This window comes from Bombyx mandarina, chromosome 21, assembly GCF_030267445.1.
Source record: "Bombyx mandarina strain Sakado chromosome 21, ASM3026744v2".
Lineage (NCBI taxonomy): Eukaryota > Metazoa > Arthropoda > Insecta > Lepidoptera > Bombycidae > Bombyx > Bombyx mandarina.
In genome coordinates, this window is record NC_143227.1 from 13,909,957 (window position 1) to 13,929,445 (window position 19,489).

The window sequence follows — 19,489 nt, forward strand, 5'->3', positions numbered from 1 at the left end:
CTATTTAACACCAGGCGAGTCGTGACATCATTCAATAGTTTAAGGCAAGAAAAATAAAATCTTAATGTTGTTTAAGGAGGATGCCAAAATAAAACAAGTAGATTCATACAAATGATATTTATTATTAATAAAATTCGGTTACGTGCTAATAGGTGCTCCAGTAACAATTAATAAATCGATGCCTCCAATGAACACTACGTTAACTCCAAATTCGTAGATTTACAGGAGGAGCGTTTAAACGAAAAAAGTTGATAAAATCTTTATTATTGCAGATATATTTATGGTTTTTTTTTGTGTAACTAGCTGATTTACTCTTGCTTCGAACCCCATCAATAATGATTAATTGTAATACTTTTAAAATAGTGAAGCGATTTGCGTGAAAAACGAAAATTTCAAAATTTTGAGTTAGTGTTCATTGGAGGCATCGAAATAATTGGGGACCAACTCACATCGTCGCCCGGGCACAAGGTGCGCCGCGCTGTGACAACTAGAGATTCACTTAACTACATACTTATATATCGAGGGGTGAAAGGCTATTTGGTTTAAGCTACATTTTTATTGGTGGTAGGATCTCTCGTGAGTCCGCACGGGCAGGTACCACCGCCCTGCCTATTTCTGCCGTGAAGCAGTACTGCGTTTCGGCTTGAAGGGTGGGGCAGCCCTTGTAACTATACTGAGACCTTAGAACTTATATCTCAAGGTAGATGGCGCATTTACGTTGTAGATGTCCATAGGCTCCAGTAAAAACTTAACACCAGGTGGGCTGTGAGCTCATCCACCTATCTAAGCAATAAAAAAAACACACGACATTTACTTTTGTAATTAACGGTCCGTTTCATTTGGTATTAGCATCAACAGTTCGATATTTTTAATTGAACTTCGATTAAGTTTACCTCATTGAAATAGCTGAAGAATTTTTTTTTATGATTACGACGCTTGAAAGGCAAACGTGACTAAGCAACAATAACTGCTTTACACATAAATGATAGGCAATAACCATATTCGATGCGCAAAGAAAATATATTTCTAGGTCTATTAAAATCATTTCAATCCTACAGCTACTAGCTAGATTCTACTACAGCTAGATTCGTTAAAATAGAATTATTTTCAGGTATTTCAACTTTAAATTAGTCTACTGTAAAGTTCACGCATTGTCGCTTATTCACGTTTGCCTTTCAAGCGTCACTATGTTAAATTTGGAAAAACCAAAATTTGAACACTAAATCGCCCTCCTGAAAAGTTGCAAAAATGTCGCTTAAGCCAGCCTTTTACCCCTCGATATGTTTAAATATATACACATATAGATATTGAGCATCCAGCCACAGAGCTAACTAATTTGTTTGTCACACGAACGTTTTCCCGATTTGGGAATCGAATTCACGACCCTAGCAGTCAATACCACTAACTACCATACCACCGAATAATATTAAAAATAATTTATAAAAAACATTCAATAAAATCGTAGATCTGAAGACAAATAATTCGTATTTTATTACCAAATAATAAACATAACAGTTTAATAATTTCAGTGAATATTGAGGAATATTGTTTGTATTCTTTCAAGAGTATTTAGTTTACATTTTGTGCTTAATAATAATGAATTAAAGAATTGGTTGTCTGTAAAGTCGGTATACGGACGATAGCTTAACGTGATAACGTCAGTAGCAGAACCATTCGAACTGCCAGCTCTGACGTCACGCGAAAAGAGAGTTAAATGCGTCACAAGTCAACGCTTAAGCCGATCGTGCCTCTCTATCGCTTGTTCCGCGCTCTCGCTAGCACGGCCAAGCGGAACGTGACACTTTTTCGTGCGTGCAGCCGATGTTCATCGATTTATAAGACATCTTTAAAAATTTTATATTCAGATAAACTTTTGTACTGGCCTGTACGTATGTTTTGGTTTTCGGTATAAAATAGTTATAAAATTAATAGACAGCATCTGGGCTGTGTAGGAGCCATGCCCACATTGCCATGTCTCCGCCAAGTTGTTCCCACTGTACAACCAGACTGTACCGACCAGGGCACTCCTCAGTGTTGACCCGGGGCCACTGTGGCCGCAACATAAAATCGACCACAAGACGCATACAAGTTGAGTGGTTAGTTTGAAGTCTGTTTATTTCTGTATGACTTGTTTCTCTATCTTATCCTGTTGCTCTTGGGATTGTAGCTGCTGCAGCGTGAGGAGTGACACGCCGAGCTGGTCCTCGCGGGTAAAGGGTTGCGCCATCTGCCGCAGCCAACGCTTGCAGATCTGAAATGTGTGGTCCTCACGTTAGGAAGTCGTTGTGGCCCAAAGGATAAGACGTCCGGTGCATTCGTATGTAGCGATGCACCGGTGCTCGAATCCCGCAGGCGGGTACCAATATTTCCAATGAAATACACGTACTTAACAAGTGTTCACGATTGACTTCCACGCTGAAGGAATATCATCGTGTAATAAAAATCAAACCCGCAAAATAATAATCTACGTAATTACTGGTGGTAGCACGTCTTGTGAGTCCGCGCGGGTAGGTACCACCGCCCCGCCTATTTCTGCCGTGAAGCAGTAATGCGTTTCGGTTTTAAAGGTGGGGGGGCGGCTGTTGTAACTATACTGAGACATAAAAACTTATATCTTAAGGTGGGTATCGACATTAACGTCGTTAATGGCTATGTGCTTCAGTAACCACTTAACACCAGGTGGGCTGTGAGGGGGGGGGGGGGGGGGGTGCGCACCTGCACGGCCTCCTCGGTGCTGAGGTTGCAGAGCGAGTCCCGCAGGTGCTCCTGGATCCAGCGCGGCAGCTTGCTGCGCTTGTCGGCGCGGCTGAACCGCTTGTCCGCGAACACCATGATGCCGTAGTCCGTCTTACCGCTGGAATATACTTCACCACGTTGATAAATGCCATTAAGGCCCGCTGGAGCTCGAGAAGGAAATGACTAAGTATTACTTGTATATTATACTCGAGTTTAATCTTATGCGAGTCACATTAAAACCCTTTCACTCAGTTATAACGAATCGACCTCAAAAACGGAGGAGGTTCTCGATTCGAATGCATTTTTCTTTTGTGCGTCTCACATCAGTTCCTTTTTTTTTGTGAAGATTTGTGCTTCTCATGTCGTCACGTCAAAATTTATTAAACTAACATAACATAACCCGATAAGTTGATTAAATAATTTGAACTTACAATGCAATAGTGTATTTTTCACCTCAGCAGCTCAAACATGCCGCTTTTGCTGCGAGACAACAGTGAACAAAACGCGACTTTGATTCGAGCGTGGGTTAAAGTAACTTTTTAATTTTTCAATGTTCAGTGCCTTGACGAATTGACATTGTTCAGCCATAAATTTGAAACTTTCGAATTTTACTGCGATCTTTCACATGCATATAAAAAACAAACCCCTTCGAAATTCGATTTCGAATTCGACCTGTGTGGCGGGTAGCCATCATACAACGCAAGATATTTGACAGATGCCTGAATCTCGATTACGACATTTTCAAGATAAGCTTGCATATATACGGAAACGGAACCGCGTAATACCCTATAATTTAAAGACATTTGGAATGAAGAAATTATGTTTTTTTTTCAATAGTATTTCAATCTATCCCTGTTCATTTCTATGTCTCCTAAATAATATGTGTTCTCACTGCTGAGGTGAAAAGTTATGTGTTTAACACGAGAGCAAAGTTTTTGCATCTCGTGCTGTTGAGTCCCTGACTACGCTCAGGACTCAAAATCAGCACTCGAAACAAAAAACAACTTTGCTGTCGTGTAGCACAAATAACTATTTGCATGCAGCAGAGATGCGAATGTTGCGATGGATGTGTGGAGTAACGAGAACGGATAGAATACGGAATGAATATGTTAGAGTATGATAGAGGAGTATGGAGGGAATGTGACATGTTGCGCCGATCCCAGGTGACTGGGAGAAGGGCAGGAGAATGATGATGAATGCAATAATGTGTTTTAGAATGAATGAATGAATCCCACTGACCGGAGCGCGCGGCCGACGCACTGCGCGGCGTGACGCATCGCGTCGAACGTCAGGAAGTCGTTCTCGCGGATCTAACAATAGAACAAAAAAATCCACTTCAATTTCTATTTAATGTACATGTTCATTACATGCTGGACGCGTATTGTTACGCCGGTAATAGTAACGCCATCTATAGCCGAATAGTCGAACGAATATCGAAGGATCTAGTAGCATCTAGAACGCTCGAGAAGTACAACGCCATATATTGTGAGATAGCGGAAACACAATAATAGACTTTTGAGAATAAGCTCGCTAATTCTATCGACTATAAAAGCGTTACAGGGATGGCACGCAGTCATTAGAATGGATCACCTGAAGCGAAGCGGAAGAAGTGAATTGTGTATTTTAAAGTGTTCTAAATGTTGAATAGTTGAAACTTTTTAGTTGTACTTTGGTGGAACATTTATTTATCCCGAACCCTAGCGCGTGACAGTATGTACGTATTCGGGGAACCAGAGTCCCATTTGAAGGTTCACTAGCTCAGTATATAAACAACTGTACGTGTAGCTGTAATTCATCAACACGAAGGTAGTCAAGCTCCGCGAGGTCACTGACCCCGCACGTCAGCTGTGTGCCTCGCGGCAAACGAAGAGGCGCTGTTTCAACTCCATAGAAGTTTAAGTTAACTTTTACGCAATCAAGATGTTAAAAACTCGCACTAAGATACTAATTGTTAACTCTATTTGCGTGCGATTGACAAGACTGTAAGTACGGGCCCTCGGACGCGACCTCCGAACATCAGTAGCGTTAAATCCATCCGCCCTGGTGTCGGTGGGGCCACCACACTTCTGATAACAATTCTTATGGAATCCATGGAAACATGTATCATATAACGCGAAGATGCTATTATGGACAGTTTTTTAAAACGCAAAGCAACGCAAAATATTATATATTGATGACAGATTACCAATCATGAGCGTTCGTAATTTTTTATTATCATTATTTAAAGTATATGCACAAGTACATCCACTATGTAGAAGACCTCATAAGGTAAGGTATATATATATCTGTCTTTGACTCCCACAGTATATGGAATCCCAGTTTGAGGACAGGTGACCTTGTGTCACTTTATATTTGTAGTTTACTAGTTTATTAGTTTCCCTTACAAATCCAAACCGGTGTGCTTAGTGCGAGTTTTTTAACTTTCTCGATAGCGTAAAAGTTAGCTCACATTTGTATGGAATGGGATCGTTTGCCTACGTTTGCCGCCAGGGGCGCTGTTCCAACTGCATACAAAATTGGCATAACTTTTACAATTTCTTAACGTTCCCGATACGATACAATGAACGAGGGCGCACCTGGAAGTTCTCCCGCAGGTAGTCGAGTCTGGCCTTGAGGATGCGGCTCTGCGTGAACACGTAGGGGATGCCGAACATGAGCACGGCGCGGCCCAGGTGGTGCTCGAAGTCCACGCCCTCCGACACCTTGCCGCGGGCCACGGACAGCAGCACGGCGCCGCGCCCCGACTCGCACGCCTGCGCACCGCACTCACCTCACACCACAAGATACAACGATGCACGAAGTCCAGATAAGGTTTAAAAGGTACATAAATCTTATATTTATCTTTTACTGGCTGACCCGGGCAGACTTCGTAGTGGCCTCAATCGATAAACAAAAAACCTAATCTAAGTGACACATCTAAGGGAAAACAAAATTGTTATTTTTATTTCATTCCGAGCATTTTCATATTTATCTACGTTTTAAACCTTCTCTGGACTTCCACAAATAATTGAAGATCAAAAGCTAAAATCGGTCGGGCCGTTCTCGAGTTTTAGCGAGACTAACGAACAGCAATTCATTTTGATATATATAGATTTATCGATGGAGGCACTTCCGAAGTCTGCGGGGCAACTAGTTATAAATACATATTTGGCTCAGTGTGCTTAGTGCGAGTTTTTTAACATTCTCGATAGCGTAAAAGTTAACCCAATTTAGTATGCAGTTGTAACAGCGCCCCTAGCGGCAAACGTACGCAAACGTTCCAACTCCATACAAATTCGAGTTGACTTTTACGCTTTCGAGAACGTTAAAAACTCGCACTAAGCACACTGGTGTAAAGTTAGATTTTAAAGTGAAACTTTTACTACATCGTCTCAAACTTTTTCGTCTGTGTGTTGCATGTCGCGTGACGGTCGGCCGCGGAGTAGGGATAAAGTGAAAGGCGCTCGACACAGCAGCCAAGGCCAATATGGCGGCGCGTATAGTTCGCAGCGGCTGACCGTGTAGTGTATAGACTATTACTCATTCGTGCCAGTGCCCCACGCTATTTTGTTTGTTTTTATCAGTGTTTAATGTAAATGGTGTGTGTCAGAGTTAAATGTCTATAATGTGAAAAAAAAAAAATTTTTTTACCGTGGTTTCATAAAACCACACAGTCCTTTTTATTGCTTAGATGGGTGGACGAAGTCACAACCCACCTGGTGTTAAGTGGTTACTGGAGCCCATGGACATCTACAACGTAAATGCGCCACACACCTTGAGATATGAGTTCTAAGGTCTCAGTATAGTTACAACGGCTGCCCCACCCTTCGAACCGAAACGCATTACTGCTTCACGAGTATAATTAATCATCCTTAAAATTTCTGACAGTAACTAGTGATGCTCTATATGTAAGGGCTCCGCTGGTGGGGCGGCGGCGCCACTTGCCTTGATGTAGTTGATGAGGGCGAAGCTCGTCTCGGCGGAGTCTTGCGTCTCGATGAACAGCAGCTTGTGTCGCTGCAGACTCGCGACGACACCTGCACACGCGTTACATTCGTTACGTGACGGGCCCGCGGACATCACGTTGCATCGTGTTTATGTGGCCGAGTGTCCGCTCACCTTGGTCGTACCAGGCCCCCACGACGCTCTCCAGATACAGGTACGACGTGAAGAAGCACACCACGCCGTCTGGCACGCACGCCGACATCTGTAGATGAGAGAATATAAATTTATTAACACTCATTTATAAGTACCGTTACGCGCTGGGATTCGGGATAAATAAAATTCTACCGAATTACAAGTCAACACTGTATTAGCACTTAGAACACTTAAATCACTCAACAAACGCTTTAAAACTCTCAATTCGCTTCTTCCGCTTCGCTTCAGGTGATCCTTTCGCTGTTTCGCTTCGAGTAGTTCCGATTACTGACTGCGTGTTTTTTTTCCTACCTAAGCTGAGAGCCTTGAGAGGCTATATCAGCGTAGCCTTAACTAGTAGGTGAGCTCACGGGACTCAAACCTGACAACATTTCTAACACGAGCCCTAGCTAGCGAGCCGAATCGGAATTGTAACCCACTGAGAAGATCCGGCGAGAAACTCAGTGGACTGTGTCTGAAGGCATCTCTGCAACGATTTTATAGTCGAGACGAAATCCCGAGAATCGTCGAGAATATTTCACAAAAGTCTAGTATTGTGCATTTCCGTTATCTGGCAATAGATGACGTTGTACTTCTCGAGCGTTCTAGATGTTACTAGATCCTTCGATATTCGTTCGACTATTCGGCGATAGATGGCGTTACTCTTACCGGCGTAACAGTACTAATGGTTTCCCAGTTCTACACTACACTATAGATAAATAATATTAAACTTAACGCCAGGTGGGCTGTGAGCTCATCCACCCATCTAAGCAATAAAAAAAAATGCGCTCCTTCTCTATATTGTTACGCCGGTAAGAGTAACGCCATCTATCGTCGAATAGCAGAAACGAATATCAAAAGAACCAGTAAAATGTAGAACGATCGAGAAGTGCAACGCCATCTGTTGTCAGACAGCAGAAACGCATATTGAAAATACTCGACTTGTGAGGGATGTTTTCAATAATTCTAGGGATGTCGTATCCCCGGCAGTGATAACATGGATCAGTTTGTTAATCGAATCTACTCGAAGCGAAACAGTGAACGGATCAGCTGAAGCGAAGCGAAAGAAGTAAATTGAAAATTTTAAAGTGATTTAAGTGCTAATTTGTACTACCGTAGAATTTTTATTTATCCCGAACCCCAGCGCGTAACAATATTCTCTATAAGTGTGAGATATTTCATACCACTCCGCAAAATTTTCATAAAAAGAGGTACAAAGTTTTTGCTTCACCTATAAATATATAGATAATAATATTCAGATATTGTGTGTGCCCTTTTAAAGGGACGACATTGTTGAAGAGGAAGACAACGGTAACATTGATGCGTTGTTCATTGTTTTGATTGTTCTAAAGATGATGAAATGTCATTTAGTTTAATATCAAAGACAGGCACGCGAGCGTCTACGTTTAGACGAAACTGTCTATAGGCACTGTAATTGTGACCAGTCGTTGTTAAGTGAGTAACAATCAAACCTGAGAACTCATTTCAGCGGGGTGCGTTAGTACTGTAAAAACTGAGACCTTAGAACTCATATCTCAAGGGGAGTGGTGGCATTTACTTTGTTGATGTCTATGGGCTCTGGTAATCACTTAATACCAGTGGGCTTTAAGTTCGTCCACCCATCTAAGCAATAAAAAAGTGACATGGTCGCCATATCCTCCTTCATCGCAGGAGTCCTTCGTGGACGTGTGCAAGACCCATATGAGTATAAGCGGTGACGCAGTACGAGAACGGTACCTCGACCAGCAGCTGCCCGTAGTTCCTTATGACGGCGACGTCCTCTCTCGTCTCGTACTTGGACGATATGGCCACCTGATCGCTACCCTTCGATACTATCTGAAAGATATAACAAAAAAAAATTATTAGGTACAGAGGGACGCAAACGTGCATGGATATTTGTGTGAACCTACAGCTAACGCCATTGTTTTATGAACAAAGAATTACTGGAAATTCCTCCGGGCTCTTTTCGGTTTCACCAGGACAAGTGGACGAGCAAGGGCTGTCAGGAGGGGTGGGATTTGCTAACAGCCGCCCGAACGCCTCCGAAGGAGACCTAACAACTCAAGAGCAGCTGCTTTGCTAATGAATCTACTACCAGATCGGAATCGCGACCCGCTGAGAAGATCCGGCGAGAAACTCGACGGGCTGATGCATGGGTTAGGTTGCACGTCGAACTCTTTGTCGAGTTCGACGAATACGGTTACCGGGTTCCCTCAGCCTGCTCCTAGTGTTAGAGCTGAAGGCGTCTAATACAAGAGTAATAGGATCTGATGGATCCACGTAAGGATGTGTCTAGGGCATGCTAACGCCATCTGTTATTGAAGGGCGGTACTAACCGGTGATGTGTAGTAGTCTGTTACTGGTAACCAGATTGTGCTTTATTAAAGATGTGAAAAATATTTTGTATGGTGCATGTACAATCTCAATGTTTAGAATGAAACAGAAGATAGGTAAAAACATGTACCTAATAAGATGATTGATGTTTTAAATGTGATGAAGACATGTAATAAACCCAGCAACGCCATCTAATTTATGTTTATTAACTCGTATTCAAATATACTAACTCTATTCGGGTTCCGTACCGCCATTAGACAATATTGAGAATTTGACCTCAAGCCTCATGGTGAGTAGCGTCATGCATGCATGACTAAGGAGTGTAAAGTTATGTCATTGTAAAAAAAAACGATATGTCAGTTCTATCAGGTTCAACAGTGATGAGCAACTCGTGGACATTCTCCCCCCTTCTTTCACCTTCAGTACATCCAATTGTATCGTCACACACGTCCCATATGAGCTACATTACAATATTTGGTTCACGAGAGCTCGCGACTAACCTATTTACAATTGTTTTTTTATTGCCTTTGTAGGCAGACGAGCATACGGCCCGCCTGATGATAAGTGGTCACCGTCGCTCATGGACGTCAGCAATGCCGGGGACAGAGCCAAGCCGCTGCCTACCATTGAGTACTCTCCGCAAGCCTCGTTTGAAGAAGGACATGTGATAGCGCTCGGGAAACACCGTGGAGGGGAGCTCATTCCATAGCCGGATGGTACGTGGCAAAAAAGATCTTTGGAACCGCACTGTCGATGAACACAGCGGTTCCAGATAATATCGATGAACTCTGCTCCGATGGCGGGAGGTGCAATGATAAAAAGGAGATGAGGGGATCATCTCGAATAATTCCTCAGAGCATTGAACATATATATCGCAAGTTCTAGTTCGATGAGCTAAGGATCCCGGCTGACAAAACTAACCATGGGCAGTATGCACGGCCTGGCCAGGGTCATGGTGAAGGAGCTCATTATCACCGGATTGAAGTCCAGGATCTTTGGGTACATGTCCAGCGGCGAGAGGGTTCCTGAAATTTCCACGAAACTATTGTTAAGCCGGCAAGAGCAACGCCATCTATCGTCGAATAACAGTAACTAGTATAAGAACAGAAACTAATATAAGAACGTTGCCGGCTGACATTCGAGTTTGCAAGTCTGTTTCTGTTTTTAAATACAAGGTCAAGCAATTTTATCTCTCATCAACTGAATGATCATTGTTCTATACTCTTCGTATATACTGCGTTACTTATAATATTTTGTATTCAAGTTTAACAATATTTACTATGTGTATTTGCATTACTATAATTCTCATGTTGTATTTGTTATTTTAGCTGTTCTACACACACTCATCACTCTTAATTATTATTCTCATAATCCTCTCGCAGGTCTGCTGGAAGAGATTTCTTAAAGAAATAAGCAGTGCCTTTGTACATAATTTTCCTATTACTCTGTACTATGCCTTCTTTTTTGTGTGTACATAGATAAATAAATAATAATAAAAATAATAAGAACTAGTAAAATCGAGAACGCTCGAGAAGTACAACGCCATCTATTATCAAATAGCGGAAGCCCGTATCGAAACTACATGTGCAAAAACTTTATTTTGAATTAACGAGTAAAAGTACATTTTCGTGTAAAATTTTATATGAAAGTGATTTTTTAAGAACTATATCAAATGAAAGCTGTAGATTAAAGCTATAGACACATAACAGTTTTTTTATACTGTAGATAGGGCTGTAAACTATACGAAAAGGTCAAAAAGTAAAAATCTCAAAAAGTGCACATAGCAGATTTTGGTTTGACAACGACGAAATGCTCTGTAATTGTTCTAAATGTTAAATAGAGTCTTAATTTGTACTTCGGTTGAAATTTTATTTATACCGAACCCAAGCGCGTAACACTATACAGTTTTTTTTTTTTATTGACTTTGTAGGCAGACGAGCATACGGCCCACCTGATGGTAAGTGGTCACCGTCGCTCATGGACGTCAGCAATGCTAGGGACAGAGCCAAGCCGCTGCCTACCATTAAAAGTTAAAGTTAGCAGCCACACAACATTTACATTCTTTGTCATATCAACGAAAACATTTTATTCGCTGAAATTCTCCCATCTACAATTGGCTGTTTAACTTACTTTCAAGATCTTTGGGAACGACATATCGTTTCAGTATTAGATACAATGGACATTTAAAAATATAAGCTGTGGCTGTGGTATATATACATATATTTTAAATTATTCAGAAATATTATGAATATAATATATATAAAAAAAAAGATTACTTAAGATTATTCTTTCTTATATCGTTTCTAAAGTTGTTGTAGCAAACAGATTTGTATATCTATAAGCTTTGCTGAAACTTGTGTACCTTATGATATTGTAGGTAATAATTGAAGAACAAATTTTGATATTTGTCTTACTTGGATTAATTGAATTTAAGACTCGTTATCATTCGGAATTGTATATAAAATGTCCTTTTTGAGTTCAAGGATGTGGAGTATTGTACCTGACGTGATGATGACGGTCTGGAACCTCGCGAAGACCGGCCGCATCGCTATTGAAGAGTCCATACATCTGGACAAAAGAGATACATTACAAATATTATTGTCATTGAGGGTTTCTTCTAAACCGTTTTAGAAGTTCAACTACTTTGGGCTAAACGAAATTCGATATTTATCGGGCGTTCGAAGAAAATAGTTACCTGTCCTGTCGTTAAAGAAGTTTCACTTCTGCCATGTGACGTGCACGATATTAGGATTTTAACATTTGCATCACACAAAACAAACAACTTACGACTAAAAAACAACTTACTGGTATTAGTTTAAGAAAATACTCACGAAAAATGCAATATAGGATTCGAAACATTCGGCGTTTTGTCGTCGAAGGGCTCGATTATGATCGTGAAGCCCTTGGTGTAGGTCGAAACTAGGGTCGCGAGGTGCGTGATCAGGACTAGCGATGATAAGTGCGACGGGTCCGGTATCTGGAGCGTTCTCATCAGGGAGGCGAGGCGAGATGCGCAGAATCGTAGCGGCTTCCGTTCTATGCACACCCGACTCGATACGTCTTTTAAGAAACCTGTTGATCATAATTTTACTGGCCATAATGTTCTACTAGACATTCTAGCCATATAGCCCAAGAGCCCACGACAGCCAGACCTTCGTTATTTTATAATAGCTGAAAGTTTCCCTGTGTATGTCTCCAACACAGGTAAGAACAACCTGCGATTATAGAGTTCCGATTGTGGTTCCTTGGGCAGGTAACAGGCAGTAAAGGTATATAAAATGGTACCTTAAATTCGTTAAAGTATAAAGTTATTTTTTTTATTATTTACTCCAGAATATCTTTAGAAATCACGATATCTATTGCCGGACACTTTTTACAGTTGCTACCCCCTGCCGGACACCCTAAACTTTAATAAATTTTAATTATACTTTCGTTATACTATAAAAGCTGAATTTTATATATGTTACTTAGGGACTTATAAAAATATGTTACCCCAATAGCCAGACAGTTTTAATGGTTCTTACATCTTGCCAGACACATTGCAGGACGAGCACACGGCCCACTTGATGGTAAGTGGTCACCGTCGCTCATGGACGTCAGCAATGCCGCTGCTTACCGTTGAGTACTCGTTGTAAGCCTCTTTGAAGACATGTCATATCTCATAGCGGATGTCATAGCGATTTCTTTTTCTTTACATCAATTTCTGATGTTTTTTTCAAAATCTCTCAAAGGACAATGCCCAAAAGTGGGCCAACTTAATGACAAAACTATTTGTACTTGAAAAGCTATGCCCAATTTTTTCATATTGTTTAGTTTATGTATCAACATTTCTTTCACCCTGGCATTGTTTTACAAAAAAAATAAATTACTTATTTGATAACATCCCAAAACTGAGTACCATAGTTTTTAAATTCGCCAATAGGCAAAGGGAAAATTAGCCCATACAGCCTTATAGTAAACCTATATGCTGACAAACGAAAGAGTTGTCTGTGACTTGAACAACAAATTAAAAAAATAGCTAATGGTTATAATTCACAGACTTTTTAGTTTATTGTTGTTCAATTCAATATTTATGTATTGTAATAATAATTATTACTTAAAACCATCAATTATTTAATATTTTTAGATATGATGAATGATTCCATTAGTAAAAATCTCAATGGCCCACCATTACTCTATTCTTATTATATAATAATATGATCAGAGAGTTTTTGCAGCAACCCGAGTGAAGCGTCACTTGAAGTTTTATTTTAATGTTTTTTTAATAGTTTATTGTGATGTATAATATACAAATTGGATGTTGTTTTGTGTATTAAACGTCAATAATCGTTGTTCGTTGTTCACGATTATTGAGGCATTGGAATAAAACTGTGGCTAGCATAGCAGTGACTGTTTTTTTTTTTTCAAGATAAAAGACTAGGCTGTATAGGCTACGCTCTTTGCCTGCTTGTTGGCGAATTTAAAAACAACAACAACAATATCGTTGCCGGCTTCCGGATTTCATTTCATTTTATTAATATTATGAGGATATAATAATAAAATGTACGTAAGGGCTTATTTCTAGCAGCAACATTAACCACGATTAACTTATTTAATACTGTAAATAATGATGAGAGCGATTATTGATTTCGAAGAAAACAATTAACAACTTCATTTTAGCTGCAGAAAAAAACAGATTTCTCTTAAACCTGGGTGAGAATATAAAAATCGTTTTCTGAATATGAAACGATATTTCTTTGTCTATCAAATTAAGTTAAAACCATCATGACCCGACAACTTTTTAGGGGGCCCAAACGCCCATAGAAAATGGGCATTGTCCTTTACCAATATTATGAATTAATGACTTTTTTAAGTAAAGTATTTTCTGCTAACTTTCGTAGATATATAGAAGAACGAGAAGTGAAACTTCTACATCTTTTAAATTATTATTTAGTCTAACAGTATCACACTGAATATTTATTGAACTCCTTAAATGTGGGTAATAACGTTCGCGCTGTGGCGATGGGTCTAACCCGCTACTGCAACAGCAAAAACGGGTCAATCAGGACTTCTCCGTAAGTAATGCATACCCGCAGGAGACTCTTGTACCACATGCTGTATGCGTAGTCTTGTCTTCACATATTCAATGAACCGCTTGAGGAAGCTGAGAAAGTGCTCGGCGTTCCTGATGTTACCGGGTACAACCTCTGCAATTATAAACAAAAATATCGATAAGGTAATAATCTTTACTAATATTATAAAGAAGAAAGATTTGTTTGTTTGTTTGTATTGAATAGGCTCCGAAACTACTGAACCGATTTGAAAAATTCTTTCACTGTTTGGAAGCTACGCTATTCCCGAGTGACATAGTCTATAAGCTTTTTTGAAAAAAGATAGGGATCCTTGCTCCAATAATGTAAACCCTAGGTGTAAAAAAATTACCTAAAGTATTTTTATACTGCGTAACCTGCGAAAATTATTGATGATAGAATAAAATAATGTACTTTGTAGATACATATACAGAAAATACTTTGTGGAACACATTATTATATACAAAAAGTGTCGCAACAGCATATGTCCAACTATTATAGTTATGCCGCAGTAAGTGTTCTTTTGTTTAAAAAAATAAAACAACGTCAAATATCGTTGTAATTTTTGTTAAAGACCCGAGCGGAGCCGGAGCGGGCCGCTATTGTCTTATAAATCGATGAACACCGGCTGCACGCACGAAAAAGTGTCACGTTCCGCTTAGGCGTGCAATCGAGAACGTGGAACAAGCGCGGCCTAAGCGTTGGCTTGTGACACATTTAACTCTCTTTTCGCGTGACGTCAGAGCTGGCAGTTCGAATGGTTGTGCTACTGACGTTATCACGTCGGGCTATCGTCCGTATACCGACTTTACAGACAACCATTCGGTCAGCACGGCTGTCATACCCTGCACACCGGAACACGTTGCTGCTTCGTGACTTATGTCACGAAGGTCTGTATTGTACTGTACTTGAATTTGAAATTAAGTCGTCAGCCATGTCAATTGCTCACCGTTCAACACTTCATCGGGTAAAATAGGGTTGCCCAGTATTGTATCAGTCTCCCTCTGTATGGCGGCGTCCTTTAGCCCTGCCACCAGTTGCTCGTACTCCATCGTAAGACGAGCCGCGTCTTCTTCACGAATTCTGTTAACGTTAAAATTTTCTCATTGTGTAAGTGGAACCTAAGACCAGGGTGCTTAGTGCGAGTTTTTTAACGTTCACGATAGCGTAAAAGTTGGCCCAATTTTCTACGCAGTTGGAACAGCACCCTTAGCGGCAAACGTAAGCAAACGATCCCATTCCATACAAATGTGAGTTAACTTTTACGCTATCGAGAACGTTAAAAAACTCGCACTAAGCACACTGTATAATTACGACTCCGTAAAAATCTGTTTTACTTCAATGAACAGGTAAGATCGCGTTCCGCTGGCTATGAAGTGGTTTAGGAGATGGACATCATGTTACAAATATCTCTGAGATTCCAATTACCTATAGGAACTATCTATATCTATAGTAGCTCTACCTCATATTAATGACTGCATAAATTCTTTTTATTTTATTTTTATTTATTGCTTAGATGGGTGGACGACCTCATAGCCCACCTGGTGTTAAGTGGTTACCGGAGTCCATAGACATCTATATCGTATCGTAAATGCCGCCACCCACCTTGAGATATGAGTTCTAAGATCTCAGTATAATTACAACGGCTGCCCAAACCTTCACGGCAGAAATAGGCAGGGTGGTACTTACCCGTGCGATTCAAAAGACGTTCGAAGTTGGTCATGAGCCCGTCGTCTACCGCACTACAGCAATTAAAAAAGAAAGCAGATAGTTGATTACTCACTCTGCAACAGTCTTCTCAAGTTGCTGTAATGCCTGTGAGCTCTTGTCTATGGTCCGCCTCGTGATCTTCACACTAAGGGAGTCTATACACACGTTGTCTATGTTATGAGCCTCATCAAACACAACCACCGCCTCCCTGTTCAGTTCCTTCGAGACAACTTCTGCTATTTTCGGATCTAGCAAATAGTGATATGAGTACACCACTATCTCAGCATGAATTATCTGAAATATACCCGTGATATTGAATTAGATGGGAAGATTAGCTTGCGACCCACCTTATTAAGTTAAATTGTTACCAGGGATGATAGACACCACACAGTGAGTGTAGCAAACCTCAAGACATGAAGTGGAAATTCTAGTTATATAACTAGTCGCATTAAGACTTCACAGACGAAATAGGTACAACGATAGTCCTCACCTGTGCAGGATAAAAATACTACCATCTTATTGAAATTAATGCTGGCTTAAGTAGTAGTAGATAGCTTTCAGTGAATAGATGAAATATGACAATTATTTTTTATTGAAATACAATACTAAAAAGGTCAATTAATTAACGAGAGATTTAATTAAGTAATTAAAGAGAGATTAGTAGAAATTGTAACCAAAATATATGTTTGGTAACTAATTAATATTAAAAAAAAAAAATTATATTTATATTCACATCGTGGGTGTCTAATCCAATAAGAATCAAAGTCTATGGTTTTTGGTTACCTCATCACAACATGAACTATGACAGTGTAAAATAAAAGTAAATGATAAAAAAATTCAAAACAAATTACTGCTCACAGCAAATCTCGCAAGAAAATATGGACACCAATTTCTATCGGCACCATATTGTTTCATATCATCCATAGTGTAGACTCCATATGGTAACATAGACTCTTTGCCTTCACGATTGAAGCCCTCATAAAATTGACCTGCAACAATATTCATTTAGTTCTACAAGTCTAACCAAATATGAGATTAAGAGGATCTGAATATTTATCCAAAGATCCCCAGGCATATAACCTTTACCACTGTGTTACATAACGCAGCTCCATTCTCAAGTTGTATTATCTCAAGATACATAGCTTTAGCTATTTAAGCCTATGTCTATGGGGTCACAATGACAAAATACAGTTATAGTTTTTTAATCCACAGTAGCAGGTACAGTCCACAGGATACTGAGCAGTGACTGATGCTTATCGGCATGTGAAATAAATAAATAATCAAGTTGCTACATATAGTGGTTGTAAATATCTTATATCTATGTAAGTCTTTCATATACTAATAAAGTACGAACTAAGCAAATGTTCTCGATTAACTTCCAAGGTGAAAGAAATAACATTGTGTAATAAAAATAAAAACCGCAAAATTATAATTTGCGTAACTACTGGTGGTAGGACCTCTTGTGAGTCCGCACGGGTACGTACCACCACCCCGCCTATTTCTGCCGTGAAGCAGTAATGCATTTCGGTTTGAAGGGTGGGGCAGTCATTGTAACTATACTGAGACCTTAGAACTTTTATCTCAAGGTGGGTGGCGCATTTACGTTGTAGATGTCTATGGGCTCCAGTAACCACTTAACACCAGGTGGACTGTGAGCTCGTCCACCCATCTAAGCAATAAATAAAAATAAAAAAACAGAATTAATTTAGACATATTTTATATATCAAGGCGAGAACTTACAAATTGGCACAGAGCTATCACGTTCATGCCTGTCTCGTATATAGCTTGCTGTAAGGGCATGACATTTGCCATCTACAAGCTTCCCTTCTCTTTCTCTTGATACCTGTATTTATAAATATAATAAAATAGGTTTATGCATTTTCTCTAAGAATTATTTTCAAATGAGGTGATAAGAGGTAATCATATTATTATATGGTCCACATTATTTATTTGGTGGAAATTTCCCATGATGCTAAAAGTCACCTCTAAGTTTAATGCTTAAAATAATATAAATACTTTAATAAAATTTTCAAGTGCTTTTGTTTTTCCTTGAAATAAATAAAGAAATCAAGGGCTTATGAGGTAAGAACTGCAGGAAATAGTGAAGTATCCTTTTATTATTTGAAGAAGTTTCATAAGGTCACTTTTTATAGTATTTATGTTGTTCATATTAAGACATTAGGATGAAATTTTGATTTTTTTTATTTAACTGCTGTCATTTTTTCCAACTAGAATCTATGCCCTAGTTGCTTCTGCTGATGAAGGAGCACTCAAAAGGGAAAAACAATTTGATAATTTATGGTTTTCTAGCAGACTCAAATTTAATATTGTATAATAGTCATGATTGCATTGATGTAGAAATAAGCATGATACCTACTTTTTAGGTATTACATTAGGGATAAGTGTTTCATCCAGTATATTGATACTTAGCAACCACGATTCATAGGATATGGGTCAAAGGTGGAAATTTGTAATATTTTTTGTCTATGCATTTGTTACTGAAATTTGTTTTAGTATAATTCCAAAACAAAAGTAGAGCAGAAACTGGGCGTTTTGAACATGACATGAGAGGAGCAAGAAGAACAGACTGCCCAAGATCCATGTAAATGGAAGAATTTTATTCGAGCCCTACATCACAACCAAAGGTAATAAGAAAGAAAGAAGAAGATAATTCCAAAACTATAGTACTAATCATAGATAACAAATGCACAATATTTTTTGTTCAGACTTATAAATTGAAACTTACATCAGGATGAATACATAAGTTTTTCCTGGAACTAAGAACAACTCCTGTTAAGTTCGGTTTCTCTCCTTGAGATTTCTCATAATAAATGAATAAATTCTTTAGTTCTTCTAACACTTTTTCTATTTCTGGCACTGTACGAGAGCAGTAGATTAACTTTCTGAAAAAGTATATGTACATATTTTTTTATAATTAATTAATTTTAATCATTAATGTTCTTGTTCATTTTAATTACCTGACATGATGAGGGTTCTGTATCATATAAGCTACGATTAAAGACAGGAGCGATATGGTTTTTCCGGTTCCGGAAGGCATCTCTAACAATCCATGTCCCTACAAGTTCAAGCAAGATACACAACATAACCTTAAAATTTTAGGATTTTGTTTAAAGTAGATTCCTTTTTTAATACAGATTTTGAATACCTTAGCGTCCAATGCACGTTTTAACTCTAACATATAAGCATACTGTTCCGGATAAATGTAATCGTATGGGAAATAGACCAATAAACCATCGACAGTTAGCCTGAAAAAGTAATGAGATTATTAAATTAATGGTATTTGTTTTTTTATATATTCATTTATTAGTGACATACTTCATGGTGAAAATATAAGCTCTTCACAACTATCTATTTTAAATAATTATAAACAAACAAGTCAAGCAATACATGAACTAAATAACCACTTTGTTTTGATTCGAGTGACAGACTACCTACATTAAAAACTAATAATTTTTAATGGCTTTTATGACCTGGTAACTAAGACTTTTAAGTCATGTCTTATT

General features: G+C 39.1%; 1 protein-coding gene across 1 annotated transcript; it reads right to left on the bottom strand.

Moving 5' to 3' along the window:
* Positions 1–102: 102 nt before the first annotated feature.
* Xpd (general transcription and DNA repair factor IIH helicase subunit XPD) lies at positions 103–19,428 on the bottom strand. Its single transcript, XM_089736477.1, has 19 exons — positions 19,302–19,428; positions 19,132–19,231; positions 18,944–19,041; positions 18,712–18,868; positions 17,706–17,808; positions 16,824–16,954; positions 16,039–16,259; positions 15,205–15,338; positions 14,256–14,372; positions 12,018–12,258; positions 11,687–11,754; positions 10,108–10,211; positions 8,590–8,688; positions 6,835–6,922; positions 6,661–6,752; positions 5,313–5,489; positions 3,976–4,046; positions 2,716–2,854; positions 103–2,251 (listed from the first exon to the last, which is right to left on the bottom strand). Exons 1-19 carry the CDS (start codon positions 19,304–19,306, stop codon positions 2,114–2,116), a joined length of 2,283 nt encoding a protein of 760 aa, XP_089592603.1. The 5' UTR covers positions 19,307–19,428; the 3' UTR covers positions 103–2,113.
* Positions 19,429–19,489: the final 61 nt, after the last annotated feature.

Coding starts and splice junctions, on each gene's coding strand:
- Xpd (XM_089736477.1), bottom strand. Junction 17,809..18,711: donor ACTTATGTATTCATCCTGAT/GTAAGTTTCAAT, acceptor TTATAAATACAG/GTATCAAGAGAAAGAGAAGG. Junction 6,923..8,589: donor ACGGGCAGCTGCTGGTCGAG/GTACCGTTCTCG, acceptor TCTCATCTACAG/ATGTCGGCGTGCGTGCCAGA.